This window comes from Vigna umbellata, chromosome 11, assembly GCF_029865625.1.
Source record: "Vigna umbellata cultivar VRB3 chromosome 11, Vumbellata_1.0, whole genome shotgun sequence".
NCBI classification, from domain to species: Eukaryota; Viridiplantae; Streptophyta; class Magnoliopsida; order Fabales; family Fabaceae; genus Vigna; species Vigna umbellata.
In genome coordinates, this window is record NC_142175.1 from 1,879,462 (window position 1) to 1,904,234 (window position 24,773).

Sequence of the window (24,773 nt, forward strand, 5' to 3'; positions counted from 1 at the left end):
TTTACAACCAGTCATGTGTGGAGATTCAATGAAAAAAGGAATTAGGTCTTCACCACACATGTTAGAAGAGACAAAAGTCCAAGAGTTGTTAAAATATTTCACTAATGAATTTGGAAAGAATGAAAAAATAATAATAAAAGTGATGATCCATGGAAAAAGAGATAAATCTTTTTTTTATTTGTCGTACTAAATGATAAATAAATTACATCATAATTTTGGTGTGATGTACTTCAAGAAAAACATACGTGATAGTATTGTCAAAACTTTTTTAGATATTTAATAAAAGACAAAAGATCATGTTAACAATCATTATGATTTGCAAAATATTGAAATAAGAAAGGATCTTCATCCAGGGAAGATTGGTAAAGGCTAGATAGAGTTTTCACCATCCTATTTTTCCATGAATGCAATTGACAAGTCTAACTTTTATGGTGTTTTTAAGGTTGACAAATTACTACACAGGAGATAAAAAAATATTTCAAAGTGTGCATGTAAGTAATAATAAATATTAGGTTATAAGAGTCATGATACAAAATTTATTTTGCATTACTTCCCACTAGTGAAAATAAGAAGCATTATGCCTTATATATTGGTTGACTCTCTTATTTGATTTGGAACATTGCTTCGCTTTTCATATATGTCAAAATGTTATATAATTGCAAGACATGGATTACTTGGAAGTAAAAACCAAATAAATATTTTTTAATTGCAGCTAGTTTTTTTTTAATACTTCACTTGCCAATTCATGAAGTCAAAAATTTTCTTAGAATGAGTCGACTCGAGATATTGGACTCAAATCTATAACTTAGTGAGTTTATCTTCTTCTCTAGGAATTTCAATCTAAAAAACACCATAATTCTTAGATATAATCCTTCTTTGTCTCGACACGTGAATTAGTTCACGAACTAGAACTCACTGGACGTATTACCTCTATGGACCATAATCATTACATATTTGTTTTCACTTATTATATTCATATTCTTAATGATATGCTTCTAATTAAGAAGAGTTATTAATAAGAGTTATCTTATGCGCATTATAATACATAATGTAGGAGATAAATAATATGATTGATTTTATCTCATTGTTATTTAACTTGTTATATTAATAATAATTTATTCAAACAATAAAATACAATTAAGATATCTTGAATACGAGTATGCTTTAAATTATAAACATAATAAATCATTAAAATTTACCAAACAAAACTTTCGTTATTTATTTGTGAATAAGAAATTATCTAAATAGTTTGAAAAAAGAATTGAGCTAATTTGATTTAGTTTGGTATCGTTCGAATTATCTTTTCCATGAAAACTTCTTAGAAATAAAAATATGCAGAAAAATTAAATAAGTTTTATATATACATGAGAAATTAGAAAAAAAGTATACGAGAGAACTTGTATATACGTATAAACTAATTTTAATTTATAAAAAATCTAATTTTAATTTTTTTTTCATTCTATTTTCTTAAAACAAAAGTGCCTTATATTGAATTTATTTGTCTCTAGACAATTCTAGGGTCCGTTTTATTCAGATTAAAAAAATAATTTACAACACTTTTTAAATATTTTTTAAAAGCTTGTTATTTTAATTTGTCGAAAGTACCTGAATGTGTTTTAAGTTCTTTTATTTCAACATTTTAATTTTTTGAGAAAAAAACTTTTGAAGTGACAGAAGAAATCTTTTTCTCTTCGCCGAACCATTCTGATATTGGTTTTTCTATTTTCTTCCGAATGCAGCAATAAAATTTCCAAAATATGAGTGGTGGAGGGTGATGCTGCAACTCTAACCTCAAATAACTACATTTCCTAGAAGCCTCCATTATGTTCTTAAACAATGTCCACTGCACTCAAAAACGACGTTCCAAACCCAATGTCCATGTCACCAAAAGCCACGTATTAATAATACCGCAGTACTTCCAACCCCACTTCTGTGGCTGTTGATAAATTCTTTGGTCAATCCACAGATTTTCCTTTCACTTTTTCCACACTATAAAACACCCTCTCACCTATTCAATCCAACCAAACACCTTGAAACACTTAGCTTTCTGTTGTCTTGTTCCCCTTTAACACTCCTACTAGTCAAAATGGCTGCCTCAATGCCAACCTTTGGAGCTGTTAACATGCCACCGGTACTATGTTTATGTCAGATTAAACTCTTCAAACCTTTGTGTCATCGTCACAACGTGTTTTGTTTCACTTATAAATCATGATGTTGGTCTGGTCCATGTTTTTAATACTTTTAGCTTACTATAGAGTATAGACATGCCGACATAAATATGCATGATGCAGTTGCCAATCATAGTATATGTGCTTTATTCGTGTAAGTTTGTTCAAAGGAGTAGATTGTGAACTTAGTTCTGTATACATAAAAATGGGGGCTCTTTAGAATTTGGGTGATGAAATATGTATTTGATTTGTTTTTTCTATCTGGGTGAGTTTCAATTTCTTGTGAAGGATGAATCTTGCTGTTGAATTTGGGGTTTATGGCTCATTGGGGTTAAAATTTTGTGCAGTTGAAACTGAATGGCTCTAGCAGTGGAGTGACAGGCTCTGCATTCTTTGGAATCTGTTTGAAGAAAACCAGTTCTGTGAGATCTAGCCAGAAGAGTGTGTGTGGGAATTTCAAAGTTTCTGCAGAGATTGAATATGATGAGGAGAAGCAGACTTCAAAGGATAGATGGGGAGGACTTGCTTATGACACTTCCGATGACCAGCAGGATATCACCAGAGGGAAGGGAATGGTGGACACTCTCTTCCAAGCTCCCATGGAGAGTGGCACTCACTATGCTGTCATGAGTTCCTATGATTACATCAGTGCTGGTCTTCGCCAGTAAGTTGTTGCTTTGAACTTAACATGGCCAATAAATAGTTGGAACATTAAGTTTGGATTGTTTGCATTCTGTAAACATGATGAATGTTAATGGACTTATTTTTCAGGTACAATTTGGACAACACCATGGATGGCTTCTATATTGCTCCTGCATTTATGGATAAGATTGTTGTTCACATCACCAAGAACTTTTTGTCCTTGCCAAATATTAAGGTTCCTCTTATTTTGGGTATTTGGGGAGGCAAAGGTCAGGGGAAATCATTCCAATGTGAGCTTGTCTTTGCCAAGATGGGAATCAAGTAAGTTTATTTATTTCCATTCCAATATGTATTACCCGATTTGGTGATGCTGTGTTGGTTTAGACTAAGATGCATCCAAGATGAACTAAGACTGTATTCAGCTTATGGTTTACAAACCATGGTTTGGACCACTGAAAAAACAATTTCTTTTCACTTCTACACAATCTGTGGCTTGTCCAAAATAGTTGTTCCCAAATTGTTATAGATCCTACATCGATAAGACCAAATTATATAATATATAAGTGAGTGTAAGTTCTTATAAGTAGGTTTTATAGAATTGAATTAGACAAGTTCACTTTTTTACAAATGTTGGGTTAAGGATTCTTATTTTGTCAGAAAATGTATCCCTAAGTCTATTTTGCTTCATTAGGGTTAAGGATCTTCAGAACAACCAAAATTATTTTCAAATACAGCTCAACTGAGACTTTTGCAATGTAAACATGTTATCTGTGCATGGAACTCAATATTCAGTCTACAAACCATGGTTTGGGACATACAAAATTACAAACCACAATCCAAAACTTCATTAACTCTTTGTCTTATTGGCTTTGTCTTCAGCCCCATAATGATGAGTGCTGGAGAATTGGAGAGTGGAAATGCTGGAGAGCCTGCTAAGTTGATCAGGCAAAGGTACCGTGAGGCAGCAGACATTATCAGAAAAGGAAAGATGTGCTGTCTCTTTATCAATGATCTTGATGCTGGAGCTGGTAGGCTTGGTGGAACAACTCAGTACACTGTGAACAACCAGATGGTGAATGCAACCCTCATGAACATTGCTGACAACCCAACCAATGTCCAACTTCCTGGCATGTACAACAAGGAGGAGAATCCCCGTGTTCCAATCATAGTCACTGGCAATGACTTCTCAACATTGTATGCTCCTCTCATTCGTGATGGTCGTATGGAGAAGTTCTATTGGGCACCTACTCGAGATGACAGGATTGGTGTCTGCCAAGGCATTTTCAGAACAGATGGTATCCCAAAAGAGGACATCATCAAGCTTGTTGACACTTTCCCTGGCCAATCTATTGGTAAGTCATAACTCAATTCAAGTTTCAAGCTAAAACTATCTACTTAAATATGTTTTATCCTTGTAAATCAAACGCTTTTTTGGTGTTAGTTCTTAGTCAACTTTAATCCCTATATTTAGAACAAATGTGCTTTGTATCCTTTACCCTGAACTGAAATTTGACGACTTTTCTAATAGTTAAGACCTGAAAAGAATAAAATTTAAACAGGGACTTGTCACAAGAATGTTATGTGCCAATACCAGAAACATATTTAAACCAAACTTTTATTTGTTAATTCCTTATCTTCATTTGCCATAGTGGATGGAATGTGATTCCATGCTAGTAATATAAGCTTTTATTGACACCTCTTTGATAGGGGTGGACAAACTACACTATTTGTACTGTACTATAAATCTATTACAATTAACTATAAAATAGTTTAAAAAAACTGAACTGCACTAGAAAATAGTTCAAAAAAACTGAACTAAACTATTTTTTAATTCAGTTAACTACAAAACAATTCAGTTAACTACAATGCATATTTTTCTAATAAATAAATGTAGTTTTGCACTTGTACAACTGTCAATGGCTAATTATCGATAAAGTTAAAAGAATTAATTCAATTTGATTTTTTTTAATAATTACAAACAAATAAATTAATATTCAATAACATCACATCATTTAAAAAAATTAAATTATAAATCTATATAATTAGAATTAGTAAATAATTATAATAAAAAATTTAAAAAAATTAATGAAATATTATTGGTACTATTTTATCATATTATTAAAATTAAATTAATAACTATAATTATTTATCATTACTATTTATTATTAATTTAAAAATATAAAATGTCTAAAATTTGATTCTCATATTAAATATAGTTTAATTTAATAATATAAATTTGTTTATATATTATTTTATATAGATTAAAAACTTAATCTCTAAAAAATATTTCTGTTTATCTCTGTTTTGCGTTATTCGAAATATTTTTAATTTTGACAATTATCTAGTTTAATATAAAAACTCTCATCTTTCTTCTCTTCTCACCTTTTTCTGAATTCTCATATATATATAATATTATATTTTATAATTATTTACATAAGTACTTTTATCTTTTTATTTTTACAATTATAGTTAATTTTATTAAGTTATAAAAATAATTACCAGTTTTTGAAATATAATTACAATATAATAAAATTTAGTTTTTTTTAAAATATATAATTATTTTAGTATAAATTTAATAATATCATTTTATTTTAATAATTATTATAATAATAGTTAACTTTTTAAGAGACTTGAAAAACAACATTTATTTATTTATCTATATTAATAAATTTTGAAATCTAATAAATTTTTACGTACATATACCGATCTTGCTTATATATTAATAATATTGAATATTTATAATATAGAAAAAATACTAATCATTGCTTACACCACACACAAAATAGAAAAATATATATATAATTGTATTATATTTTATAATTATTTTCTCATACACACTTTTATCTTTTCATTTTACAAATATATTTAGTTTTATTAATTTAAAAAATAATTACCAATTCATAATCACAATTTAATAAAATTTAGTTCTTTTAAAATATATAATGAATTTTAGTATGAATTTAATAATATTATTTTATTTTAATAATTATTATATTAACTTTTTAAAGAACTTTAAAAACAGTTATTTATTTATTTATCCATAATATATATATAGTTTTATTAATTTACAAAATAATTATCGATTCATAATTACAATTTAATAAAATTTAGTTCTTTTAAAATATATAATAAATTTTAGTACGAATTTAATAATATTATTTTATTTTAATAATTATTATATTTACTTTTTAAAGAACTTTAGAAACAATTATTTATTTATTTATTCATATTATATATATATATATATATATATATATATATATATTTAGTTTTATTAATTTACAAAATAATTATCGATTCATAATTATAATTTAATAAAATTTAGTTCTTTTAAAATATATAATGAATTTTAGTATGAATTTAATAATATTATTTTATTTTAATAATTATTATATTAACTTTTTAAATAATTTAAAAACAGTTATTTATTTATTTATCTATATTATATATATATATATATATATATATATATATATATATTTAATTTTATTAATTTACAAAATAATTATTGATTTATAATTTCAATTTAATAGAATTTAGTTCTTTTAAAATATTTAATGAATTTTGGTATAAATTTAATAATATTATTTTATTATAACAATTATTATAGTTAATTTTATAAAGTCAGTTATTTATTTATTTGTCCATATTATATATATATATATATATATATATATATATATAATCTAAAAGATAGTTCAATGTTTATTTATTTTGAAGAAAAAAAACGAAACAACATAGTTCAGAGTTTAAAACAGTTAACTATACTTTTAATAGAAAAAGTTTAATTTTTTTAAACTACACCAAAAAACAGTATAATTCAGTTTTTATAAAAACAGTTCAGTTTTTATAGTACAAAATAGTATAGATTATCTATAGTTTACTGTACCTAAGTTAATTATGCCCAGTCTTACTCTTTGGTTCCTTGTCTGGTCATTCACTATTTTGTTCTTTGTCTGATTAGCATCTCAGTTTTGTATAGTAATGGTTTTGCACATCATTTTAATTAACAAGAAGACACCGTAGAAGTTTCAGGCATTGGTGTCAAATTGCATGATGACATGTGAATAATCATCTGTTTGATGGAATTGTATGCAGACTTCTTTGGTGCCTTGAGGGCCAGAGTGTATGATGATGAAGTGAGAAAGTGGATTTCTGGGGTGGGAGTGGAGAATGTTGGGAAAAAGTTAGTGAATTCAAAGGAGGGACCACCAACTTTTAAGCAACCACAGATGTCTCTTAGCAAGCTCCTTGAGTATGGAAACATGCTTGTCCAAGAGCAAGAGAATGTGAAGAGAGTTCAACTGGCTGACAAATACCTCAAAGAGGCTGCACTTGGAGATGCAAATGAAGATGCCATGAAGACAGGAAACTTCTATGGTTAGACCCTTGATTTGATCCTAAAGTTCATGATGGGAAAACTGTTTCTGGCTTCAGGATTATGTTGGAGTAACCATTGATGATGAATGAACAAGACTAAATTAAGGTTACCATAAATGTTTGGTGCAGGACAAGCAGCTCAGCAAGTTCACGTTCCTGTTCCTGAAGGCTGCACTGACCCTGCTGCAGAAAACTATGATCCAACAGCCAGAAGTGATGATGGAAGCTGCACATATACACTTTAGGTGATGATTCTTAGGTAAATTTGGAGCAGATACGGAGATATATGATACAGAAGAATAAAGAATGTTATCATGTTTTTCACATTTGCATTCACTTCTTTTGTGTATGTTGTAGATATTTGAAACCTTTTGTGTTTGGTTTTATGGGTGGCAATGAGACATCTTATAGCTATCATAGTTGAAAACGTCCTTTTCTTTGGGTTTCACTGTTATATTGCCAAGTTTGTAAATCAAAACTTTAGTTGTACTAATAATGTGTATGATAGAATACTAAAAGAAAATTATGTGTAACATTAAAGTTATCACAATCAGAAAATACTAATAAGATTTTAACTATTTACTATATTCACAGTAAGATTTCTTATAGTAGATGGTTGACCTTATAGATTTATTCTTGACAAAGGATATAATAAAGAAGCAACCTTTGAATAACTGAATAATTAATTATGTATAATAACAATGTTAAAAGTTATTGAAGAAGGGTCTTAAAGAGTAACTTCCTTGAGGAAAAGTTAGAAAGGTAGCACAGGGTCAATTTACATTCTTACTTTATAAGGTAATATTCAATTATTCATTTATTTTAAGATTATACCATGTATTTACAAGGTAATATGCAAGAGTTAAACTATCTTAATAATACTGTTGAATAATGTACCCACCATTTCTACTTTAAAAATAAATAAATAAATATAATTTTAATCCTATGTAATCTTTGATCTAGTATCTACAAAATATTTTCTTTATTTTTCATTCTTTAAAACTTGAAATTGTTGTCTGTAATTTTTATAAATGTATGAATTTATCTTTTAATCTTAATAGAACATTTTCTTCTCTTTTATGCTGTCAAAATTTAAAACATTAAATTTAACTATATATCGTCGAAGACATTATTTAAAATATGACATAAATAATGTTTCCCGTTACTAAGTTAAAAAGTTACTTTGAAGGTTTTTTATAGATAGTTTAAGCCTCAGTAGACATTATGAGAGTAATCAATCTACTAAAACTATATAGTAAAAGTTGCATATCATCCACTTAGAGACTTAGTTAACCTTTAGCAAAAGTTGATTCAAACAATTTTCACATTTCTTTTTCATAAAAGAAAAAACACGTAAGGATTATTTTCTTTTGATATCCCTTCAGAGAAAACAACCATATGGAGTGTGTCCTGATTCAATGTATCTGTACGAAGGAATCACAATCACATAAATATTTTACTCACAATATCCATACAACATATATTTTCTTAAATATTTCATTTATTGTTGTTTACTTAAAAGCTGAAAAAATATATGATTCATCCGATAAACCAGTTGAAACTTTTTTCTATCTAATCTGATTATAAGGACTAAAAAACTCTTGATCTAGTGATCTGTTACCTTATAACCCAATCCAACCAAACATGCTATTTATTTAGTTTGATCTGATTTATTTTATATACTATTTGTAACAGCAAGTCGTGTTAATCCTATTAGATGTAAACCATATTTATGAAATTTTTTTAATTTTAAATATTTAATGAAATTTTATTTATAAGATTTTAATTTGATAATTGATCAGATACACTAATAATTCACATGTTAAAGATAATATAATTGATGGACAAATATTTTTTATGCAATAATTTGATTGATGGGACCTTCTAGGTTAGAACAATATTATTATTACGTTAGTTATATATATAGAAGAGTAAACTATGCAGTTGGGAAAGTGAAGCATAGCTAAGAAGAGCCATGGGAGAGGTAGAGCCTGCTTTCATCCAAGAGCTGCAACACAGACCAAAGTTGTGTGTGATCGAAGCTGAAGAAATTCCTGTGATAGATCTCTCTCCAGTAACGAACGAGGCAGTTTCAGAAGCATCTTCCATTGAAAGGTTGGTGAAGGAGATAGGGAGTGCGTGCAAGGAATGGGGTTTCTTCCAAGTAATCAACCATGGGGTGCCCCTCAATCTGAGAGAAAACATTGAGAAAGCTTCAAGGATGTTCTTTAGTCAGAGTGTGGAGGAGAAGAGGAAGGTTAGCAGAGATGAGAGGAATGCGATGGGTTATTATGACACTGAGCACACCAAGAACGTTAGGGACTGGAAAGAAGTGTTTGATTCTGTAGCCAAAGACCCCACTCTGGTTCCTCTCACTCCTCATGAACACGATGATCGACTCACTTACTGGACTAATTCCTCACCTCAGTACCCTCCACACCTCAGGTAATTCATCTTTCCTTTGTCTCACAGTTATCAGACTGTTATCTCACAATAATATCCAGTATCATATCATATGTACATATGTATGTGTCATGGGAAAGGTATATGTATTCATATATGTGGTCACCTTTCAAACAATGTTAATTTCAATTTAATGGAAAAAACTAAATTAAGTCCTCTTAAATAAAAAGAAAATCAAAGATTTTGTTTTTTAACAATCGTATTAAATAAACTCTTTAAATATTGGGATAAAAAATCTATAAATAATTAGAATATTGATGTGAGAAAAGATTTGGTAGCACTCAAAGTTAATTTGATGCAACAACTCTTGTTTTTATGCTATTTGATAAACACCCATCTTCATTTTAAGTTTACATGGTGTTTATGGTGATTAAGTAAGCTCAAAGAAGATCCTTACTAGACATTAAGATAACTAAGGTTATCTAGATGTGAATGTTCATTTCCAAAGATCTAGAGAAGGAGAGGATCAAGTAATGGAAATTAAAACAGGAATAAACACTAGAACACAAGTGTTGAATATAAATGAACACGTAAGTAGCCAAAGAGAAGAAAATATGGAGAAAAAAATGACGTGAAAGAGGAAAGAGAATGAAAGGGAATAAGGTGATGGCACCCACTTGAGGGGCACTAGGGTTTACCAAGTAGTAAAAGCAATCACTTGAGCTCTAGGCTCAATATAAGACAAGAAAACATGACACTCTCAAGAGAACACACACATAGGTGGTCAAGTATAAGGTAATCTTACTCTAAATGTTCAACCTTTACATAAGTCTAGAAGAGCTCCTTTTAAAAGTGATGGTGAGGGGTCTCTTAGAAAAAAAAAGGCTATAGGGTGCACAAGTAAAAAGAAAAACTAAAGTTCTAGAATTTATGTCAAAAAGAAGGTGTCTTGAAAACGAGAGAACCATAGCTTGACCATAAAGCCTTCATATTCATCTATTGACCTTCTAGAAAAGGTAAACTACTCATGCTTTCCATGTGTGTCTTATGGTGTTTGGCTTCAAGTACTTCTTCACTTCAAATAGTGTTATCCTCCTTTAAGTTGGCCCAAACTTGACCCATAAAACAAACAACCCAAGTCAAATATCAATAAGTCAATTCAACTCAAGTCAACAAGTCAACTCAAGATCAATTTGTAAGTTATATATTCTTATCAAAGTTTTCACTTGGTTCCATATATATATATATATATATATATATATATATATATATATATATATATATATATATATATATATATATATATATAACTAAGTTGACTTAGTTAAGTAAAAAGAGAGAGCAATATAAAGATGGGTGATGAAAAGATCACCTCACTTTGACTATCTACTTATGATCATTGAATTGACTTGATAGAAAATCTTTTTCATGTTAAGGGTCTATAAAACTTGGTAGAAGTTAGTTTTAAGGAACATTGTGTTAACTGATGCAAAGTTGCAATAGTTAGACAATATAAGAATAAAATATCACTAAGTCAAGTATTATCTTTTTCAGGCCATTAAGAGGTAATTTTTTAATAAGTAGGCATATGAACAATTGTTTGGAATTTCCTAAAACTAATATTTGGATGAATTTATCATTTTTTAAGTTTTTGAAGAAAGTTTGAAGTTTTAAATGAAAGAATTTGAAACCATTATTACACATTTTGCCTAAGTAATGATAATGTCGAACTAAATGAGAAGTGATGAAGAGGATATGACTAATTTACTTAATTTTCGATTTTCTATTCTAAATAGAAGTATATAGAGTAAGGTTAGTTCTTGTTGGGTTAAAAAAAATATTTTCCAAATAGTTTTTTAAAACTACTTAAGTCTTGATTTTATGAACATAAATATGTAAAAGTCAATGTTAGTCCATGATAGACCCAAAATTTCAAAAATATTTTTGTTTCTTATATACAATCTTTTCTTATTATTTCATATAAAAATAAACATTTAAAAAATTACATCTATTTTGCATATTTAATTAAAGGTACTATCTTCAAACAACTATTGTAAGGTACTAGCTAACACCTTCTCTAAACATAATTGACTCCCAGACTCAATTCAGATTTCGAAGACCCTACTTTATCTTCATGATCTTTTTGTAGTTTTTCATAATAAAATACGATGACAACTCTAAAACTTATGTTGTTTTTTAAAATTTACATTTTGGGTTTATCATCGCATCGCAAATTCAGTTACGACAAAAAATAGTGAAGAATTCTTCAAACATTCACAAAGTAATTTACCCATGTTGTGGTTTTGATTAATGATTCAAAGGAAATAAACAATCTCCATTGATGAGCTACAAATCTCTTCGACTTGGATGGAAGGGTTTGTGAGTGATAATGAGTTGAATGAAGAAGAACTAGAGGTGCAACATAGTATGAGTAACGATCCAACTTTTTTCAAGACAAATTGAAGTGACAGATTTTCAAGACAAAATTAAACTATTTTAGCAAACTAGATAAATATAAAGTACGATTAGTGACAAATGGGTACTTCCAACAAGATGAAACTAATTATTATGAAGATTTTGCCTTTGCCTTTGTTGCATGCACAAATACAATAAAGATGAGGTGACACTTGCAACATGCAAAGTAAGGGACATATTTTAGTTGGATGTTAAATATGCATTCCTTTGTGGAGAACAATTTAAAATATGTACATTGAACAACCTAAAGTAAAAGGAATAGTTTAATCATAGGATATGCAAGGATATGCAAGTAACACAACTTTGTACAATCTAAAGTAAACACTAATAAAATAGTTCAATCATATAGATTCTCACTTTATGTAGGAAGGATTTCAAAAATGTCTAAATGAGCAAAAAAATTTCATTAAAAGAAATATTGAAGATAACTTATTCAACAATAGCATTTATGTTAATGATTTTACTTAGTAGTGATGATAAAAACATGATAAATGAGTTCACACTAGTAAAAAAACTGTTTTCTAACACGTCCTATACGCTTCGATTTTATAAAAACCGAAGTATAAAAAAATGTGGTAACATTTCTAATAATAGCAAAGTTATATACCTCGATTTAGAAAAACCCGAAGTAAAATGGTAATATTGCCTCGGTTGTAAAAGCAACCGATGCCTATACCCATGCCTAAGAAACCTCTCTCTTCTACAAGTCAGACTTTTGGTCTGCCACCTTTTTCAGAAAAAGGCTATTGCCTCGATTTTAAGGTAACAGATGCCTATACCTGCGCAAAGTTATAGAAAGGTCATGAGTAATTATAGAAAGGTTTCTTTTAGACAATGGAGGTAAAGTTGAAGTTTGTGCATGTAGTTCGGCTTCCGAAGAGCAAAGAACTGAAACCCATCCTTGAAGCAGCCAAATCGAACTACAAGAGATTATTCTCAAGTTGATACCCATCAATCACAATCGAAGTCCTCGGCTTCTCACCATCATTCACAAACCCGAGACAAAGGACCTCATTGCTCACACTCACCATCGAGTTCGCTCTGAAAATCCTCCAAATCGTCTTCTGGTTGTGCAGAACCCCTAACCGAGTGCCCACCACGTTCTCACTGTTGAAACACACTTCAAACGGTGCCACACCAACCACCCTCGTTATATTCCTCGCAACAGATGCTTTTACAAAAGCCTTTGTCACTGCTTTGAAGATCGAAGCCTCCAACACGATGTACAGGTTAATGGAATTAATCTTGGTTCCGCCAACGTCATTGCTGTTTATGGATAGCAAAGTGAAAGATATCTCAACAGAAAAGAAAGAAAAATAATGCTCAGACAGAGAGAATAATAGAATTCTAGAGGGAAACAGAATTTCCTGTATATTCGCTGCCTTTCCAAACATTTGTATACCTCTATATAACAACATACATGATACGCGAAAAAGTAAAATGACAAAAGGAATAAAGTTAGTTATGATCCTAAATCCTTCTAGAACCATAACACTGCCAAATAATCAATTAGTCATGTAGTCGTTGAGGTGTGTGGGTTTCCTTCTGATTCTTTTGGGTAATTCTCCTCTGTCCACGTTTTCTTGATCCTGTGTTGGGCCTTGATGTTCTTCATCAGTAATGGGCCTAACACAAAGTCGTGTTGAGGGGCACAACTTTTTCGTCGATTCTGATGGATTTCACGCTGATGAAATACTCGACGGAGGGTTCTCCCTAGGAGAAAGCTGAAACAGTTCTGACGGGGTTGACTAACAGAGGGGTGAAGGTGAGTAATTGAGCGAGGTCGATGTTGCGGAGTAGAACGTAAGGGTCGTCGCCGAAGAAAGCAACGCCTTTTGAGGAGGAGAGGCAGACGACAAATTTCCTGTGGAAGCTGAATGCAGAAGTGAACTGTGAGCGAAGAACGAGTTTCGTCCTGCCGAGACTCTAGTGGCGAGACCTTGTAGTAAGAAGGTGGGGCCGCGGGAGAAGAGGAAGCGGGAAATGGTGACGTTTCGTCCCGGGTTGAAGTCGTTGGTGGATTGGACAGAGACGGTATCTTCAGCAAGCTCGCTAGAGGTAGCGGTGTAGGTGACGGTGTTGTCCGGCGTGAGGCCGCACGTATTGTTGTTGCAGCCGGGTCTGGGGGCGGAAAGGCTACATATTGCCTCGGTTCCTTGAACCGAGGCTTAAAGCACTAGTACAAAATGTGCTTTTAAACTCGCACATTATACCTCTGTTTACATCAAACCGCTGCCTATTCAGTCGCGGTGGCAGTTTGGTAAATAAAGAAACCTTATAGGCCTCGGTTAAAAAAAAACCGGTGCAAAACAGCTATACTATTTCGGTTTTAAAGGCAACCGGTGCCTAAACATGGTCAGAAAAATAATACTGCTTCGGTTGCACGCAGAACCGAAACATAAAGATCTGCAACACGTCAAATCAGTGAAGAATAGGCACCGGTTAAATTAAAGAACCGAGGCCGTATAGGCCCAGATCCTCGTGGCCCACGACCTAATTAAGGGTGAAACTTCTTTCCCTCTTTCTTTCCCTCGCACACCGCACACCGCACACCGCACACCGCACAGCAGCAGATCTCTTTCTTTCCCTCGCACTAGATCCCTCAGATCCTCATCTTCAACGCGCCCCAGCAGCCACGCTTCTTCCCTTTCTCTTCTTCCCTTGAGGCGCGGCGATGCGAGGTGAGGTGCGGCACTGCGAGGCGCCGCGAGGCGCGGCCAGGTGAGGTGCAGCGAGGCGCGACGATGCGAGGCGAGGCACTGCGAGGCGCGGTGATGCGCGGCGAGGCGCGGCGATGCGAGGCGAGGCACTACGAGGCGCGGCCAGGTGAGGCGCGATGATGCGAGGCGCGGCGATGCGAGGTGAGGCGAGGCGAGGCACGGCGATGCGAGGCGCGGCGAGGAAGGCGGTGGCGCGTTGCGAGGAAGGCGGCAGCGGAGTGAATTGATTTTGCATTTTAGGGTTTCTGAAATTTCATTTTCAGATTTGGGATTTTGTTCTTGTTTTTGCAATTTAGGGTTTCAGTTATTCATCTAATTTTGGGGTTCTTGTGTTATCTGAATTTGCTCATTTTGTGAAACGTTTGCTGATTTTGTGAAACAGTGTGCTGATTTTCAGTTCGTTTCTCAGTTCATTTTTCAGTTCGTTTTTCAGTCTGGGATTTGAAATTAAAATTTGAAATTGAAATCTGAAATTGAAATCTGAAATTGAAATCTGAAATTGAAATCAGATACTGGGATTTGAAGTTAAAATTTGAAATTGAAATATGAAATTGAAATCAGATACGAAAGAGGGTAAAGAAAAAAAAGTATCCTACTACCTCGGTTTAGGTTCTAACCGAGGCCGTAGAGAATTACAAAATGTCACGGTTAAGAACCGAGGCAAAAGGACTACCACTTTTTGTCTCGTCTGAATATGCCTCGGTTCAAAAACCGAAGCCTATGACTAAAATGAACCGGTGCCGTATACTGTTCCTGCACTAGTGAAGTCATTCTAAAAAAATAAAAAAAGAAAAAATCATACTGCTTCGATTACTTTTAACCGAGCCTTTTTGCCATGTTTGTATATGTCTCGGTTCAGGAATCGCTACCTATGGGTGAAAATAACCATTGTCGTTTTCTCATACTGCACTAGTGTTAAGAACTCTATTATGCAGTTTTGACATGACTATCCTAGGAAAGGTGAAATTCTTAGCATTGAACTTTTAAAAAAATCAAAAGGAGTTGTTTTCAATTAAAAAAGATATGTTAATGATATATTGAAGAAAGTTTGGAATGCTTCAGAGCAAACATCTAAAAAATCCAATTGTTTTAAGTTCTAAGATTAACAAAGGTGTTGATAGTATAACTTTAGATTACATTTGTTTTAAGCAAATTGTTGCAAGTTTGGTGTGTTTTACAATTACAAAGGCTTATAGTGTTTAGTATAAGCTTAATTAATAGGTATAATTTAAAACCAACTCAGTTGTATTTACAAGTTGTAAAATGAATTTTAGTGTGGCTTTGGGATTTTTACAAAAGGAAGAGAAAAAGACTTACTTGCTTTTGCAAATTCTTATTATACATATGAGACGAAAAATATTCTAAAAGTACATTTGAATATGGTTTCTAACTGAGCTTTGGAGCAATCTCATGGATATGTCTAAAATGTAACTAATAGTTGTTGAAGCATAATTTATTGGTGATGTCGCTTGTGCAAGCAGAAACTTAAATCATGTTCAATAAGATAACATTGTAATAATGTGATAATAATTTAATCACTAAACCTTTTAAAAAAAACAATAACATAACTTGAGCTCTCTAAAAAGCTCTAGAATATTACGGGGATGTTTGATTGCGACAAAATTAACTTAATATTGCAATTGGTTTAGAGAAGGGAACGAAGATGTTTGTTAGAAAATAAATTATTATTATTATTATTACTATAACTTAAAATAAGGAAAGGTTGATGATGTTAAAAGGTAAAAGTTAACTTGTTATTAATATTATTATAAAGAATGAAGAGAATTATAAGAAGAGGTATATGTTGTTACACCTTTCAAAGCCTACCCTTTAGCTTTCCTAATTGAATAAAATCATCAATTAATTTGCAAGTTATATGTATTTTTTATTAATTCTTTCATTTTGGTTAAAAGAAAGCTTTTCTTTCCTTTTGTTTTTGTAATTGAGTATGTGAACATGAATATGTGTAGGACTACAATCAAAAAGTATGTTGAAGAGACAGAGAAATTGTCCTTAAAATTAATGGAGCTTATAGCTTTGAGCTTAGGCCTTGAAGCTAAAAGGTTTGAGGATTTTTTTGTGAAAGATCAAACTAGCCTTTTTCGTCTTAATTATTATCCTACATGCCCTAGTCCACACCTAGCCCTTGGTGTTGGTCCACACAAGGATGTCGGAGCCTTAACCGTTCTTGCACAAGATGAGGTTGAAGGACTAGAAGTGAAACACAATGGAGAGTGGATAAGAATTAAACTCATCCCAAATTCCTTCATTATCAACCTTGGTGATATTGTTCAGGTACTGTATTTCTTTACCACTCCAAACAACATTCTTTCAAAAACTACAAAGATTAGTTTACCCATTTTAGCCAAGTGCTTTATTTTTCTTTAAAAAGTCATTTTTAATCCTTAATATTTCTGGAAAATGATAATTATTAGATTAAGCACCCAAACAGATTAATAACAAATGAGCAGTAATCCTACAATTAATTTAGCAATCCTTAATACTTCATAAAACATTAAGCGAAAGCATACCTAAATTGACTTTTGGAAATAACATATATCAAAGGTATTTGATCTTTCAACTGTATAACAACTTAAACTGTCTCTTGAATTTTTCTTCTTGTAGAAACAAAGAGAAAGAAATAGAAATATAATATATGCATTGAGATATAAGTACCATAACTCCTTTATATAATATTTATCGGTTTCTTTTTTTAATAAGTCAATATTCTTAATTTGTTTCCTTCTCAAATTAGAATATTATATATGATATTTACTTAGTTAATATTTCATAACATATATTTTCGTAATTATACAAACAACAATTAATTAGATCACTTTAAATTTTTCCTAATAATATAATGATACTAGTATATTTAATTATTTATTATATATATAAGATTGCGTTTGAGACTCATGCAATTTAAGAATATATATATATATATATATATATATATATATATATATATATATATATATATATATATATATATATATATATATATATATATATATATATATATATATATATATATATATATCCGATTGCTAATAATAATGTGATAAGAAAATCAATACTTTCATCAATTTAACTGTTGTAACGATTTTATGAACATTATTGAAAACTAAGATTATGCAATGATTTTATGAAAAATATTGAAAACTAAGATTATGCAATTTTATTGAATTTGTACTAAAAATTTTGAATTTAATTTTCATATACTATTTATAAATGAAAAAGATAATTTCAAATGTGACTTTTAAATTTTTAGTATAAAAATTAGTGAACTATATAGCCTTTATGACGAGAGTTTGTAATTGAAAAGCTCGTTGAATTAAATTCTTATTTCAGGCTATAAAGTGAAATTTTGACTTGATGATTGCGGTTGTTTGTGGTTGCAGGTTTGGAGTAATGATGCATACGAGAGTCCAGAGCATAGAGTGGTGGTAAACTCTGAGAAAGAAAGATATTCCTATCCATTCTTCCTCTTCCCTGCACAGGAAACTGAGGTCAAGCCTTTGGAAGAGTTGATAAATGACCAAAACCCTTCCAAATATAGGCCATACAAATGGGGCAAGTTTCTTGTTCACAGATTTAGCACCAATTTCAAGAAAGGAGAGGTGGATAACATTCAAATATTACATTACAAGATAAAATAATAGTATATAATTAACGTCATTTGTCTTGTGTGTGTAAAATTCTGAATTGGGAATTATATGTAGCACTGTTAATGCAAAACATCATTTCTGAAGTGAATGACGGTCAAAATTTGCTGTTAAATTTCTAGTGGGTTTTATGTATGCAATATTATCAAATAACAAACACCAAGTGCCATGTTTATGTATAAAGCTGAAATTCTATTGATAGTCATTTAATGAATTTTCTTGGAGTAAGTTCTATTGAAATAAAATCATTATCAATGGTAATGTTTTTGTTCCAAATACTTAAGTCCAATTAACTGGTAATGCATCTTACCTAAGATATCCTTTTCACCTTTTTTTTTTAATTAATTCATTCAAAGGGTTTGAAATTTGAATAAGAAAATTAAAATTAAAGTAAAGAAGGTTTTGAAATTTTCTTTTGTAGGAATCCATTTTTTTATTTCATTAAGTTTTCAAAATTTTACTTTCTTTTTCATATTTTTACAAATCATAAATTAAAAACTAATGAAGAAAGCATATGAAAAAGTAACAAATCTATAGTTAAAAAATATTTTGTCTTAAATATAATGTTTAGATTAGATTTTTTAAGTTAACAAAGTTAATTTAACATTACTTCAAAATTTAAATGTCTTAAATATAATGTTTAGATAGAATTTGAAATTCTTTAATTTTAAGTAATTTAATTTGTAACAAAATTTTAAAATTTCAATTTCTTTCAAAATTTCTAGCCGAAACAAAATTTCTTACCAAAACAACACATTGTAATACAACATTTCAAATTCTCTAAAAAAATAAACCACCCTCTTAAAATACCTTATCTAATCATGCTATTAAGAAAATTCTATTCAGTCACTTAATCTAAGGTTTCACATAAGGTTTCGCGTACCGATTAATCAAGTAAACCATACGATTATAAGCACAACGTATTGACATTGAACATAGAAATTTATTTAGCCACTAGTCAAATTCCCAGCACTAAGCTTTCTTATATCAAATAAAAGATACAATAATCATAAATGAAAACTAAGACTTGGGTACTTATTATGTGTTCTTAAGAACAATAACACTTCTAAATATCACAAACACCCTTAAATCACTATAAATGGTGGCTTTAGGATGTTAACAAGTGAAAAGGAAGAACCAATCTGCTTGAGGAACAGTTTAATTGTCAACATCTCAGTGGTGGACATTTCTCAGACTTCACCATCCCAGAGCTCTTCAACGGTCTTATAGGCACCGTAGTTATCATCAACAAAAAATGTGCCCTTAATTAGCCTATCCTGCATGACCAAATTCTGTGTTACCTCAAAAAATCAAACTTTAAGGCCACTTCCGGCATTATAATGCTATGGTACACAAGCATAAGACAAGGTAGTTAAAGATGGTAAGGAACTACGTACCAAGAAGAGAAATACCAGAAAAACTAGATTATACCAAGGGCGTGTTTAATTCCCTTGTACCACTTTCTATTTTGTTTTACATAACAAGTACTCACTCAACAATCCATTAGTCATCCAGAATCTTCCATGTTTTGAAAAATTATCATCCAAAATCTAAAAAGTTTTGAAAGTTATTTCAAAGTAAGTAGTTAGAAATCTAAAAGAACAGAAAGTTCCTCTTTTTTTTGTCTTTTTCAACTCTTCCCCAATTATACACTGTGTCTTGCAACCTGGTTGATTGCATTTTGAAACTATAAATAGTTTTGAAAAAAGGAAATTAAACACAACTTAGGTAAGGTTAATTGAATCTTTAAAACTAGAAAAAGTTTTTGACAAAATAATTAAACCCACCCAAAGTAACTAACTAACTACTTGCCTGCTTAATTTCAGAGAACTTGGCCATTAGCTCTTCTGGAATAGACCAGTCAAAGACATCGATGTTTTCCTTGATCCTGGATTCAGTAGTACTCTTTGGCAGCACACTTTGACCTGATTGCAATCCCCACCGAAGGGCCACTTGAGCTGGTGTCTTCCCCAGTTTCTCTGCAGTCTCTACGACAACAGGATTCTTAAGAATGTCACTTTTCAGATTCCCTGGTGAGCCTAGTGGAGAGTATCCCTGAAAAGAAATTTGTCATATATACAAACAGTTAGAATGCAAATATCAGAAGAATAAAGAATGGTTGTTGAGTATAAACCAGATTCATTTTCAACTAGCCCTGTAGACAATTTCACCAAAAGTGATAATTTTCTTTTCAAGTGATAGTTTATAGGAATAATATGCTTTTATTTAGGTGAAAATACCAAGAAATATGTATCATACGTTCCATACTTACAGATATATGTATTCCTTTGGATTCACAAAATGCATGCAACTTTGGCTGCTGCCATCCTGGGTGCAATTCCACTTGGTTAACAGCAGGAGGCACTCTTGCTATATCCAACAAATCTTGAAGCTTCTTTGAAGAGAAATTGCTCACTCCTATGGCTCTAGCCTTGCCAGATTCATAGAGTGCCTCCATTGCTCTCCATGTGCTGGGAATGTCTGGTTGATCCATATATTCTTTCTTGAATCCAACTGATCCACTTTTCATGCGGACTGGCCAGTGAATCTGCAGCATAAATCAGTATAGTTTGTATGAAGGAAGAGACTCAAGAGGATACTGAATGAAAAGGAATGAACCCAGATAATCAAAGTTAGCAGCATATATTGATGAAACCATTGAACTTTGTTCAATAGAGAAAGCCTTACTTGTAAAATAATGCTAACAATATACTTAGACCCTCTTTTCCAAGGAGACAATAATATCCTATTGATTGAAATCATTAGTCCCAATATACGGGTCTCCTTTCTCAAACTAGCAGGAAATCCCATAATATGCACCGACAGCAACTAAAGAAAGTTGATTTTAAGCCAAAAATTCCAACCAAACTAGTAGAAACCACACTAATTTCAACTAATAAGAAAAGGTGTGTTAAAAATATTACATCAATTAGAAATAACGCCAATGTACAATATAGAAGTAGGGAATCCTTATTTTACAAGTTGACTGTGTAAGGATAAGTTAAGTTTAAACTCATCTTTCAATATGGTATTAGAATCTATCATAGTGAGGTTTTCTGAACATAGCTATAGGACCATCTACAAGATGTATTGGAAATTTTATATCAAGTAGAGATAAAATCAAATTCGAGGAAATAAGTAGGGGAAATCCTTACCATACCAGTCATACAAGCCAATTTTATAAGATTAAATTAAGTTTAAATTCAATTTCTAATAAAAATAATGTCAAAACGGTGTATTGCTAGTTTGCTACACTTCTTTATCTTCACCCAAATCGTCAGAGTCCACATATTAATAATGCTTACCAGATAAAGATCAACGTAGTCAAGTTGCAAATCATGTAATGTTTTATCCAATGCTTTTGGCACATCTTCTGGAGCATGATCATTACACCTGAAAATATAGCCAACAAAGCAAAGGATCTCCACTCAGCAACGAAACACAACCTTTTCCAACTTCAAAAAAATAGAACACAATTATCAAAAGATGGCAAACCAGAGTTTGGAAGTTATCCAAATGTCCTCACGCTTCAGTACACCATCATCAAAAATCTTCTTAAGCGCAGAACCAATCTGTGAAAACCAAGATTCAAAATAAAAAGTCAATTAGCTACCAAAATTGACTGAGTTCTCACTACTTTTCTATTTGTTTTCAAAACCAAACTATATAGCACCAAAAGCATAACCTAAGACATCCCACAATTAACAATTTTTTCACACTTCACATATTATTACAAAGCAAAAAGGCAATAATACAAAGTTAATAACTGAAAAGATAAAACAGCAATGAACCCTGAGTTATAAATGTTATCAACTTGAATTATTTTTATTACCTCTGCTTCATTGTTATAAGCTTTAGCACAGTCAATGTGCCTGTATCCAACCTGAAAAACGGTGACCCGACACCAAAATCAGTCATAACTCCCACATAGGAAAAATCGAAACAACAAACATTGTTCCCAAAACAGATAAATCCAAAAACCTATGCTAAATTTTATTTCTCTAATAATAAAAAATAAATCCACTAGAAAAATGATATTTTTATTCGTAGTTTGAAAAAAAGTACTAAAAATGATTAACCCCATCGGAAAAACAAAATGGTGACAAGCTATTCCATCAAGAAGATGTGAATCTGTTATTAATCCTGGACTTCTTAAAGAAGTAAAACCCAACATGCAATAACTTTTGGTAACACAGAAATTTTCTTTGGGTATTTTTATTATAGAAAAAGGGGAAAATGTTAATTGAAGTGAGGTTTTAATTACCTGAATGGCTGTGGTGACAGCTTTTGCTACAACTCCTGGGTCAGCTTGCCATGTGCCTAACCCAACGGAAGGAATCTTGGCCCCTGTGTTCAACTCAAAGAATTGGATTAACTTAGCCATTTTTTTTTCAATGGTGATAGGAAGCACAATTAGGTAGAAAAGGATCAAAACACTGGTTTTGGGTGGTTTGACTATTGTCTGAGTTCGATGCAAATTATGTATTTATAGGCAAAAACATGAACATGAAGCAGTGATCGTTTGAAAGTGTGCGTTTTGAGAATTAGATTTGCATGGTCAGTTCTTTTATTGTTTCGTGCAGTCCGACAAGTAGAGTCGTTGGATGAAAATCTACGGTTCAGATTTTGTATTGTATACCGAATGTGAACCGTGGGATGCTTATGAATGGTTTGAGTGAAGTGAGTGTGGGAACAAGAGAAAAGAGTAACTGTAGGGAATTCTGATCCACGGTGCCAGGTCTTCACTTGATTAACGAAAAGCTGATGTGTGCACATACGTCATATTCGAAGTGAAAAAATTCAATGTTAATAGTGAAGACGGCACGCCTTCCAATATGCATTAACGGTTACCCATTTTGTATTTGTCATTCCAAAGTTCATAATAATATGTGTTTCATCTTTTTTCTTTTATCGAGATCATTTGGTTTACCTTTATCTACTTGTCTACATTCTTGAACAAACATTTTAATTAATAAATTTGAATTAAATATGTTTTTAGTTTCTAAATTATTATAGTTTTTGATTTTTTTGTTTCTTTTTAAAAATAAAGTACAATTTAGTTTTTATTTTTTTTAAAATTTTATTTTTAGTCTTTGAAACTTTAATTTTAGTTCTAAAAACCTAACACATTTTTAACGGTGTTAGTTTTCGAAGACTAAAACCAAATAGTTTAAAGACTTAAAAACATATTTAACCCATAAACTTAATTGGTCAAAATTCAATTAAGCTAATATTTATATTTGTAACTTATCTCTACATTTATTTACATATTTTATCATGGATCTTAAGATGATATTGTCCACTAATATTAATGTCTATGTTAACCCAATAACCCAACACCTCATAGATCCATTTTACCTGTTTCATTTATAATTTAAAACAAATAGATCGAACGGTTTGATTATCCTTTCAACACCGTTTGATTAATTCAATATGTTACCGTTAGTGCTGCTTTATCATATAACCTATCGACCGATCCTCCACTGTACCATACAATTTGTATTCTAAAGACGTTGATGGATGAATATGTAAAATTCAAATAAAGATATTTTATATAAAATTAGTACTAAAAATTCCTCAACATAAATGATAATTATTATTATAAATAAAATAAAAATATATAAATTAATAGAATTATGTAAAATAATAAAAAAGATTTAGACACGTTTCTGGGTTAACTTGATATTTGTACAATTGATTTTGTCACTCAGTCATAAACTTGATATTTGATTAATTAATAAAAAAAAACTTGATATTTATAGAGAGACATTTTTTTTAATTTAATGAATTAATTTGTTACGTGGTCATTTTAAAATATGTTGAATAGAAGGAAAACGTAAAAAGTGACAATGATTTTGAGTTCAATGTGTCTTTGTCGTTTAGCTTGAGAAACATCTATGATGAAATTATTTACGTGGTTATATAGTCACTGTTTAATGATTGTTGTAGTTAGATCTCAATACGCGGATTAGTCAACCTCTTTATGCATATAAGCTCGTAGTACATATAAGTTTAAGCTCATACTCGTATAAGCATGTAATCAATCATATATAACTACCATTTTAAATTAATTTTCAATTTTGTAATATTGCATTTGCTATGTATAATATGTGGATGTGGATTAAATGAATCAACCAACTTTAAAAAAATAAATTGAAATATTTCAAAATTTATTTAAAGGTTTAATGTCTCTCAATAGGTCCCTATTTTTGTTCAGAATTTGAAATAGGTCCCTTTATTTTTTGGCGTCTCAATTGGGTCCTTATTTTTGTTAATTTGATGTAAATAAATCCTTTCCGTCAATTTCATCAAACGACGTT

General features: G+C 30.9%; 3 protein-coding genes and 1 pseudogene across 3 annotated transcripts; 2 read left to right on the forward strand and 2 right to left on the reverse strand.

Moving 5' to 3' along the window:
* The first annotated feature begins 2,034 nt into the window (after window positions 1–2,034).
* On the forward strand, window positions 2,035–7,643 carry LOC148190734 (ribulose bisphosphate carboxylase/oxygenase activase 2, chloroplastic-like). The gene is made up of 6 exons (XM_088102580.1): window positions 2,035–2,131; window positions 2,516–2,832; window positions 2,940–3,131; window positions 3,690–4,162; window positions 6,909–7,190; window positions 7,320–7,643. Exons 1-6 carry the CDS (start codon window positions 2,087–2,089, stop codon window positions 7,433–7,435), a joined length of 1,425 nt encoding a protein of 474 aa, XP_087958706.1. The 5' UTR covers window positions 2,035–2,086; the 3' UTR covers window positions 7,436–7,643.
* Window positions 7,644–9,135: 1,492 nt separating this feature from the next.
* Window positions 9,136–18,667, forward strand: LOC148190735 (jasmonate-induced oxygenase 2-like). Its single transcript, XM_088102142.1, has 3 exons — window positions 9,136–9,635; window positions 16,759–17,083; window positions 18,190–18,667. Exons 1-3 carry the CDS (start codon window positions 9,166–9,168, stop codon window positions 18,445–18,447), a joined length of 1,053 nt encoding a protein of 350 aa, XP_087958268.1. The 5' UTR covers window positions 9,136–9,165; the 3' UTR covers window positions 18,448–18,667.
* LOC124833437 (putative aspartic proteinase GIP2 pseudogene) lies at window positions 13,695–15,023 on the reverse strand (annotated as a pseudogene).
* A 709-nt stretch (window positions 18,668–19,376) lies between the features above and the next one.
* Window positions 19,377–22,919, reverse strand: LOC148190736 (NADPH-dependent aldo-keto reductase, chloroplastic-like). Its single transcript, XM_088101426.1, has 7 exons — window positions 22,718–22,919; window positions 22,286–22,336; window positions 21,949–22,025; window positions 21,759–21,846; window positions 20,726–21,001; window positions 20,266–20,508; window positions 19,377–19,730 (listed from the first exon to the last, which is right to left on the reverse strand). The coding sequence occupies exons 1-7, from the start codon at window positions 22,835–22,837 to the stop codon at window positions 19,644–19,646; spliced, it is 942 nt and encodes a 313-aa protein (XP_087957552.1). The 5' UTR covers window positions 22,838–22,919; the 3' UTR covers window positions 19,377–19,643.
* Window positions 22,920–24,773: the final 1,854 nt, after the last annotated feature.

Bases quoted from the DNA above. Each gene is read 5' to 3' on its own strand.
- LOC148190735 (XM_088102142.1), top strand. From the start codon at position 9,166: ATGGGAGAGGTAGAGCCTGCTTTCATCCAAGAGCTGCAACACAGACCA. The intron at 9,636-16,758 runs GTAATTCATCTT...GAATATGTGTAG, and splicing joins CAGTACCCTCCACACCTCAG to GACTACAATCAAAAAGTATG. The intron at 17,084-18,189 runs GTACTGTATTTC...TTGTGGTTGCAG, and splicing joins ACCTTGGTGATATTGTTCAG to GTTTGGAGTAATGATGCATA.
- LOC148190734 (XM_088102580.1), top strand. From the start codon at position 2,087: ATGGCTGCCTCAATGCCAACCTTTGGAGCTGTTAACATGCCACCG. The intron at 2,833-2,939 runs GTAAGTTGTTGC...CTTATTTTTCAG, and splicing joins ATCAGTGCTGGTCTTCGCCA to GTACAATTTGGACAACACCA. The intron at 7,191-7,319 runs GTTAGACCCTTG...TGTTTGGTGCAG, and splicing joins GAAGACAGGAAACTTCTATG to GACAAGCAGCTCAGCAAGTT.
- LOC148190736 (XM_088101426.1), bottom strand. From the start codon at position 22,837: ATGGCTAAGTTAATCCAATTCTTTGAGTTGAACACAGGGGCCAAGATT. The intron at 22,337-22,717 runs GTAATTAAAACC...ACCGTTTTTCAG, and splicing joins CTGTCACCACAGCCATTCAG to GTTGGATACAGGCACATTGA. The intron at 22,026-22,285 runs GTAATAAAAATA...TGGTTTTCACAG, and splicing joins CTTATAACAATGAAGCAGAG to ATTGGTTCTGCGCTTAAGAA.